General features: G+C 41.4%; 1 protein-coding gene across 1 annotated transcript in view; it reads left to right on the top strand.

Moving 5' to 3' along the window:
* Positions 1–8,722, top strand: part of CMTR1 (cap methyltransferase 1) — a 51,823-nt gene that overhangs the window by 35,084 nt on the left and 8,017 nt on the right. Inside the window, exons 14-16 of the mRNA XM_010848688.1 lie at positions 6,463–6,519; positions 7,289–7,346; positions 7,795–7,863. Coding sequence (XP_010846990.1) covers positions 6,463–6,519; positions 7,289–7,346; positions 7,795–7,863 — 184 coding nt within the window. The remainder of the gene's footprint in view (positions 1–6,462; positions 6,520–7,288; positions 7,347–7,794; positions 7,864–8,722) is intronic.

An 8,722-nucleotide genomic window follows, 5' to 3' on the forward strand; every position in this document is an offset into this window, starting at 1 on the left:
ATTTTTCGATGATCCAGCAGATGTTGGCAATTTGATCTCTGGTTCCTCTGCCTTTTCTAAAACCAGCTTGAACATCTGGAAGTTCATGGTTCACGTATTGCTGAAGCCTGGCTTGGAGAATTTTGAGCATTACTTTATTAGCGTGTGAGATGAGTGCAATTGTGCAGTAGTTTGAGCATTTTTTGGCATTGCCTTTCTTTGGGATTGGAATGAAAACTGACCTTTTCCAGTCCTGTGGCTGCTGAGTTTTCCAAATTTGCTGGCATATTGAGTTCAGCACTTTCACAGCATCATCTTTTAGGATTTGAAAGAGCTCAACTGGAATTCCATCACCTCCACTAGCTTTGTTCGTAGTGATGCTTCCTAAGGTCTCCTGGACTTCACATTCCAGGATGTCTGGCTCTAGGTGAGTGATCACACCGTCGTGATTCTTTGGGTCGTGAAGATCTTTTTTGTACAGTTCTTCTGTGTATTCTTGCCACCTCTTCTTAATATCTTCTGCTTCTGTTAGGTCCATACCATTTCTGTCCTTTATTGAGCCCATGTTTGCATGAAATGTTCCCTTGATATCTCTAATTTTCTTGTAAAGATCTCTAGTTTTTCCCATTCTATTGTTTTTCTCTATTTCTTTGCACTTACCTCTGAGGAAGCCTTTCTTATCTCTCCTTGCTATTCTTTGGAACTCTGCATTCAAATGGGTGTCTTTCCTTTTCTGTTTGGCTTTTTGCTTCTCTTCTTTTCATAGCTATTTGTAAGGCCTCCTCAGATAGCCATTTTGCTTTTTTCATTTCTTTTCCATGGGGATGGTCTTGATCCCTGTCTCCTGTACAATGTCACGAACCTCTGTCCATAGTTCATCAGGCATTCTGTCTATCAGATCTAGTCCCTTAAATCTATTTCTCACTTCCACTGTATAATCATAAGGGATTAGATTTAAGTCATACCTGAATGGTCTAGTGGTTTTCCCTACTTTCTTCAATTTAAGTCTGAATTTGGCAATAAGGAGTTCATGATCTGTGCCATAGTCCTGGTCTTGTTTTTGTTGACTGTATAGAGCTTCTCCATCTTTGGAGAAGAATATAATCAGTCTGATTTTGGTATTGACCATCTGGTGATGTCCATGTGTAGAGTCTTCTCTTGTGTTGTTGGAAGAGGGTGTTTGCGATGATTAGTGTGTTCTCTTGGCAAAACTCTATGAGCCTTTGCCCTGCTTCATTCTATACTCCAAGGCCAAATTTGCCTGTTACTCCAGGTGTTTCTTGACTTCCTACTTTCGCATTCCAGTCCCCTATAATGTAAAGGACATCTTTTTTGGGTGTTAGTTCTAAAAGGTCTTGTAAGTCTTCATAGAACTGTTCAGCTTCTTCAGCATTACTGGTTGGGGCATAGGCTTGGATCACTGTGTTATTGAGTGGTTTGCCTTGGAAACGAACAGAGGTCATTCTGTCATTTTTGAGATTGCATCCAAGTACTGCATTTTGGACTCTTTTGTTGACCATGATGGCTACTCCATTTCTTCTGAGGGATTCCTGCCCGCAGTAGTAGATATAATGGTCATCTGAGTTAAATTCACCCATTCCAGTCCATCTTAGTTTGCTGATTCCTAGAATGTCGACATTCACTCTTGCCATCTCCTGTTTGACCACTTCCAATCTTCCTTGATTCGTGGACCTGACATTCCAGGCTCCTGTGCTGTAATTTTGGTGTCCCATGTGAAGAGGTGAGCTCAGGGTCTTACTGTGCCATCTTGACAGACCTGCCTTTGCCCATTGTTAAATTGATTTGCTTGATTTTTGTTGTTTAGTTATAGAAATTATTAATACATTCTGGGTATTAATTTCTTAATCAGATATATGATTAAAAATATCTTCTTGTATTCTGTGGGGTTTTGTTTTTGTTTTTTACTGTATTGATTATGCCCTTTGCACAGAAGTTTTATATTTTGATATAGTCCAGTTTATCTATTTTTTCTTTTATTGCCTGTGCTTCTGGTGTCATTCAAGAAATCCATCACTAAATCCAGTGTTGTGAAGCTTTTCTCTGTGTTTTCTTTTGAGAGAAAGAAAAGTTTTATAGTTTTATTTCTTATGTTTAGGTCTTTGATCCATTTTGAATTGATTTTTGTAGGTAATGTGACGTAAGTGTCTAACTATTGTTTTGCATGTGGATATTGAGTTTTCCCAACATTTTTTGTTGAAGAGTATCTATATGCATTCCCCATGGAATAATCTTGGCACTCTTTTTGAAAATCATTTGATCATACATGTGAGGGTTTATTTCTGAGCTCTCTATTCTGTTCCATTGGTCTTGATGCCAGTACCATACTTTTTACTGTGGTGTTGTAGTAAGTTTTTTTGAACTCAGGATATGAGGCCCCCAGGTTTGTTTTTCATTTCCGTATTGTTTTGGCTATTTGGGGTCCCCTGAGTTTCCATATGATTTTTAGGATGAGTTTTTCTATTTCTGCAAAAACTGCCATTGGGGTTTTGGTAGAGATTGCATTGAATCTGCAGATTGCTTTGGGGAGTGTTGTCATGTTGACAATATTAAGTGATCCAGTCCATGAACACAGCATGTCCTTCCATTCATTTATATCTCTCTTCATTTTTTTCAGCAGTGTTACACAGCTTTCAGTGTACAAGTCTTTCACTTCTTGATTTAATTTATTCCTCAGTATTTTATTCTTTTTGATGCTATTGTAGATGGAGTAGTTAACTCCATTTTCAGATTGTTGTTAGTGTGTAGAAATGTGACTGATTATTATAACAATTCTTTGTGAAATCTTTAGCATTTTTTGCATAAAAGATCATGTCATCTGCAAACTGAGATAATTTTACTTCTTCCTTTTCAGTTTGATTGCCAAGAAGTTTTAAATTTTGATGCTGAAATCCAATTTATCAATTTTTTATTTTTGTTGGTGATTCTTTCTTTAAAAAACTTTCACTGTACTAAAGTAATGAAAATACTCTGACTAGAGTATCAGTCAGAAGTTTCATCTAGAAGTTTTATTTAGGTTCTTTAATGTCTCTCAGCAGTTTAATAGTTTTCAGTATAGAGATGTTACACATCTTTTGTTAAATTTATTTCTAAGAATTTTATGGGTATGTAAATGGTGTTTTAAAATTTTCATTTTCTAATTGTTCATTACTAGTTTATGGAAATACAATTGATTTTTGTATATGGACTACATATTTTGTGTGAATGCTTCATTTACTTATTAGTTCTAGTAGTTTGGTAGATTCCTTAAGATTTTTTACGTATATAACCACATCTTCTGCAAGTAAATAATTTTTTGCTTTCCTTTCCAATTTGAATGTCTTTTAATGTCCACTGACAGATGAATAGATAAATATATATGTTCCTTTATATCTCTCTCTCTCTCTCTCTCTCTCTCTAAAGGAATTTAAAAAGGATTAATAAAGGGAAATTTATAGCATTTAAATATATATATTTGTTGTTGTTCATTCGCTCAGTCATGTCTGACTCTGCAACCCCATGGACTGCAGCATGGCAGGCTTTCTTGTCCTTCACTGTCTCCCAGAGTTTGCTGAAACTCATGTCCATTGAGTTTCGATGCCATCCAACCATCTCACCAAAACTTCAAAAGACTGCACATTTATAGATTAATACCCCTCATGAGCCTATACAGAAAAATCTTCCCTTCGTGTCTCAGTGGTAAAGAATCCACCTGCCAGTGGAGGAGACATGGGTTCAGGAAGAGCCCACAAGCCATGGAGCAACAGAGCAGGTGCACCCCAACTATAGAGCCTGTAGAGCCCAGGAGTCGCGACTGGAGGGCAGCCCCTGCTCTCCGGAGCCAGAGAGAAGCCTGCACAGCAAATGTAAAGAAAACTGTTTAAAAATTAGTAAATCAAATATAGCAATGTATAAGAGTAATGCTTATGATCAACTGGAGTTTATCTAAAAATGCAAGATTTGTGTACCTTTTGAAAACTATTTTTTGTACTTCACTGTATTAAAGGAATAAAGAGGAAAAATAATAATTTTGGTAGATACAGAAAGAATATTCAACAAAATTAAACATCTACTCATGATTAAAAACTCGCAAACTGGTCATGGGGATAAACTAGCCGTGGGGATAAACTAGCCGTAGTGATAAACTAGTCATGGGGATAAACTAGCTGTGGGGGATAGACTAGTCATGGGGATAAACTAGCCGTGGGGGATAGACTAGTCATGGGGATAAACTAGCCGTGGGGGATAAACTAGCCGTGGCGATAAACTTTGTCAGTGTGTCATGTGTCCTTTTTCCTCTGACTGCTTTCAAGATTTTCCCTTTATCTTTTGTCAGTTAATTTATGACACAGGAGGTAAGAATATACATTGGAGGAAAAAGAGTCTCTGTGTCTTTGTGTCTCTGTGACAGTAAGTGATGCTGGAAAAACGGGTGGGTACATGTAAAAGAATGAAATTAAAACATTTTCTCATGCCATATACAAAAATAAACCCAAAATGGATTAAAGACCTACATGTAAGACCAGAAACCATAAATCTAGAAGAAAACAAGGGCAGAATACTCTGACATAGAGAGTAGAAATTTTAGAGGTGGAGAGATCAGGCCCTAAGGCAAAGAAAGCAAAAATAGAGAAATGAAAACTAATTAAAGTTAAAAACTTTTGCATAGCAAACGAAACCAACAGAATGAAGACAACCTACTGAATGGGAGGAAATATTTGCAAATGATAAGACTTATAAAGGGCTAATATGCAAAATATATAAATAATTCATATAATTCAATATCAATTAAAAAATGGGCAGAAGACGCGAATAGACATTTGTCCAAGGAAGACATATAGATGGCCAGCAGGTATATGAAAAAATGCTCAGCATCACTAATAATCACAGAAATGCAAATTAAATGTGATCACCTTGCACCTGTCAGAATGGCCACCATCAAAAAGTCTACAGATAACACATATTGATGAGGAAGTGGAAGAAAGGAAACCCTAGTACACACTGAAATATTACAGTCATTAAAAAAAAAGAATGAAATTCTGCTATTTGCAACAATATGGATGGACCTAGAGCAGTGGATCTTAGTGAAATCAGTCAAACAGATAAGTTGTCATTATATGTGGAATCAAAAAAATGAATAATAAAACAAATTGCATGATAGATTTAGAGAACAAACTGTTGGGTTACCAGTGGGGAGAGGGAGGAGGGGAGGGGCGAGATGGGGGATTAAGAGGCACAAACTACTATGTGTGAAATACAAGCTACAGGGATACATAGCCAGTATTTTATAATACCTTTAAATAGAGTATAATATATAAAAATTTGATTTACTGTGTTGTATACCTGCAACTAACATTGTAAATCAACTATACTTCTGTAAATCAGCTAAATAAATAATACCATTTATTTCTAATATATTTTTAATTTCTAGAATTTTTGCTTTTGAAAAACACAGTTTTTATATATCTCTGCCAGTATTTTTCCATCTTTTAAAGTATATTATACCTTTTTCACTAGATGCTTTAACCTGTGTTTCAGTTATTTTCAAGGTCTGGTCTGATCATTTTAACATTTGGATCATCTCTTGGTCTTGTTCTATTGGACTATTTTCCCTCTCTTGTCAGTAGGTCACATTTTCTTGCTTTATCACATCTCACTTTTTAAATGAAAAAGCGTGTCTCTAACAGTCGTGGAGGGTAAGGTAGTAAGGGCGGCTCTTAGCACAGGTGAGTCAGTTTAGTGTGTACTTGAACTAGGTCTGGTCTGTGTTGTTGCTTCATTCAGAATCAGTTCAGGGAGTTCCTGGTGGTCCCTCGGTTAGGACTCTAATTGAAAGGTTGCAGGTTTGGGGATCCCTGCTTGAGGAACTAAGATCCTACAAGCTGCACAGTGCAGCCAAAAAAATCATTTCACTACGGCTTTCAGGGTTTTTTTTTTAAATAATTTATTTGGTTGCTCTGGGTCTTTGTTGCTGCTAGCGTGCTTTCTCTAGTTGTGGTGAGAGGGGGCTACTCTTTGTTGAGGTGCTCGGGCTTCTCATTGCGGCAGCTTCTCCTGTTGCAGAGCACGGCCTCTAGGCGTCCAGGCTCAGTAGTTGCGGTGCCCAGGCTGAGTTGTTCCTCAGCATGTGGGGTCCTCCTGGACTGGGGATCGAACCCATGTCCCCTGCATTGGCCAGTGGATTCTTATCCACTGTACCACAGGGAAGTGCTCAAATTTTTAAGAATGAGATCAGAACCTTCCTTTTGGCTGGGCTTGGGATCTGAGTGTCTGGAGGGTTTGACTCAGTTCTGCTTTACCCTAAGCCTTCGTCAGATCCATGTAACTGTACCTTAAGGGTATGGTCGAAGGGGTTCTTTTTTGACTTTAACCCCTTCCCCAAACATAAGATGGCCACTGCTCTCTAAACTTCTCTGTCCTGATGACCATAAGCTGTCTTTTTTGGTAATCCTTCTGAGATAAAATCCTTTTCTTTTTTAATTCCAGCCACTGTAGTCTGCAGATCAAAGCTCTGGCCAAAATCCGTGCCTTTGTCCAAGACACGTGAGTGTTGCCCTTTCCAGAATCCACCTATTTCAACGGAAGATCTTTATGTTTTGTTCCCCACCCCCCAACCCCAAACCGAGCTCTTCACTTCATTTCTACGAACATTTAAAAATACCTACTTTTTTAATCTCATACTTTACCGTATCCTGTGAAGGATGCCAGAGAAGCATATGGCATGAACCTCGGCCTCAAAGGCTTTACTTTGTCTTTGGACAGATAAGAGTAACCCAGGCAAAGGATACGGGAAAAATTGTTAGCAGTGCATCAGAGAATGTAGGGGGGCAGGTGTAGAAGATCTGATGTTCAGGGGACATAAAGAGTGATCAGGCTAGGAGAGGGAGGCCTGGTCAAGGAAAACCTCTGGTAGGGGGTGAGCAGGAGCTCGTCCAGCTTTCTCGGGCATGGCGACGTCCACGGGATGGACTTAATGTGGCCTGTGTCAGGGAAGGAACCAGTGTGTTCTGATGGGTACTTGGAAGAAGGGTGTTTGGGGACCCTGCCATCCAGGGTGGTCAGGAGGGTGGCTCCTCCCTTCCCTTTGTGGTTGAACAAGGAGATCATCTCGTTTCCCGTGCCCCTGTGCCCTCATCTCCCGGAGGCAGAGCCGTGTGAGTGTTACAAGCAGCTTGGGTAATGGCGGCTTGGCCTCATGTGCGCATGCACACGTTCCCTCACGCGACTCCCTCTCCCTGGGGTTCTGATGGGCGTGCAGGAGGCACACTCCTTGTTCAGAGGTTTCAGTCATTTACTGGCTTCATTTTCCCAGGACCCTGATCGAGCCTCGGCAGGCAGAGATCCGGAAAGAGTGCCTCCGGCTCTGGGGGGTGAGTGTCCCCCAACCCAGTTCTGCTCCAGGGCAGGGACGCTTTCGAGAAGACTGGGACCGACTCCCAGCCTGGCTGGCCCCCACAGCACTCAAGAGTTGGACGTCTCAGCACTGTTGGGAGTTACTTCCTTGGCTCTTTCACTCAAGTTTAGCCCCACAGACTGGTCACCAAGGACAAGGGTGGTGGGTAAACAGGCCTGTTTCTTGCTGGTGGTCCTGGGTAGCAGTATTGACCGCAGAGAGCCCCGAGAAAGGTAAATGGCTCTGAAGGAGTGTTACCACAAGGCCTGAAAGGGAGCAGTGACTGAATTGGCCACCTCAGCCCCCCTTTCCAGCTTCCTTGGGTGCCATTTCTTCTTGCCCAGTCTGAGCCTGTGTGTAGGCTCACACACAACCCTGATCAAAAGTGTGCTTGAAAACTGAAGTTCTTTGCTCTCTCGTTTCAGATCCCAGACCAGGCTCGAGTTGCTCCTTCTTCCACAGACCCAAAATCTAAGTTCTTCGAGCTCATCCAGGTAAGCTTGCTGTCTGGTGAAAATAAAGAGTTAGAGAGGCCTGGTAAGAGGTGGTATCACTGAGACCCCCAGGTGCCTGGCCTCCAGGGGGCTTGTGCAGGTACCACGTGGGCTTCAGGAGTGGGCTGAGACCTCCTACAGGCGGGACTTTTGGTGAGAGTGTTGAGTTCCCCCAGAGCCCACCAGGCTACCTGAAGATTCTTGGCCTGAGATGTGTTGTGATCAGCATTCCTGCTGCCCCAAGGGTGGTGCTGGCTCTTACTCCCCAGCAAGTTTAGGGTGCCATGTGCCTGCAGGGGAGGCATGAAGTGTGAGGTGATCTTAGGCCAGGAGCTGGTCAGAGGGGCAGGAGGGGCTGCCAGGAGAGCTCCATAATGGAGTGGCCCAGACCTAGGCTCTGTTTCTGGTGAGTGGTCTCTGGAATTCTGCCCTGTGTTTTCCTGCCACCTGAATTCTAGCTTTTCCCTGGGCTTCATTAAATCTGGCCCAAATCTTGAGCTGTTGTGCAAGTCAGGGACTGGAGAATGAGGTTCAAGATGGCCTCAAAAAAACAGCATGTGTAAATTTTTCTGAAACAGGTGGAGAGATCACCTAACTGCTTTCAAATCAACTGCTTGCAAGTCTTTGCTTTCAATTTTATTGAAGGGGAGGCTTTTATATTTGGGTGACATTTCCTTATAGCTCTGGTAAATCGATCTGTACTCAGGGACTCGGTGTTCTTTCCTTTTCCAGCCTCTTCTAATAGGTCCTAAAGGAACACTCCAAGTAGATGGAATTAGATCCCAGTTTGTTCCTGGTTAGGTAGAACAGGGGGCATGTTTCAGAGAGCAAGTGCTCCCTGTCCCCACCCGCCCCCCGC

Source organism: Bison bison, unplaced genomic scaffold (assembly GCF_000754665.1).
Source record: "Bison bison bison isolate TAMUID 2011002044 unplaced genomic scaffold, Bison_UMD1.0 scf7180017864270, whole genome shotgun sequence".
In the NCBI taxonomy this organism is placed as follows: Eukaryota; Metazoa; Chordata; class Mammalia; order Artiodactyla; family Bovidae; genus Bison; species Bison bison.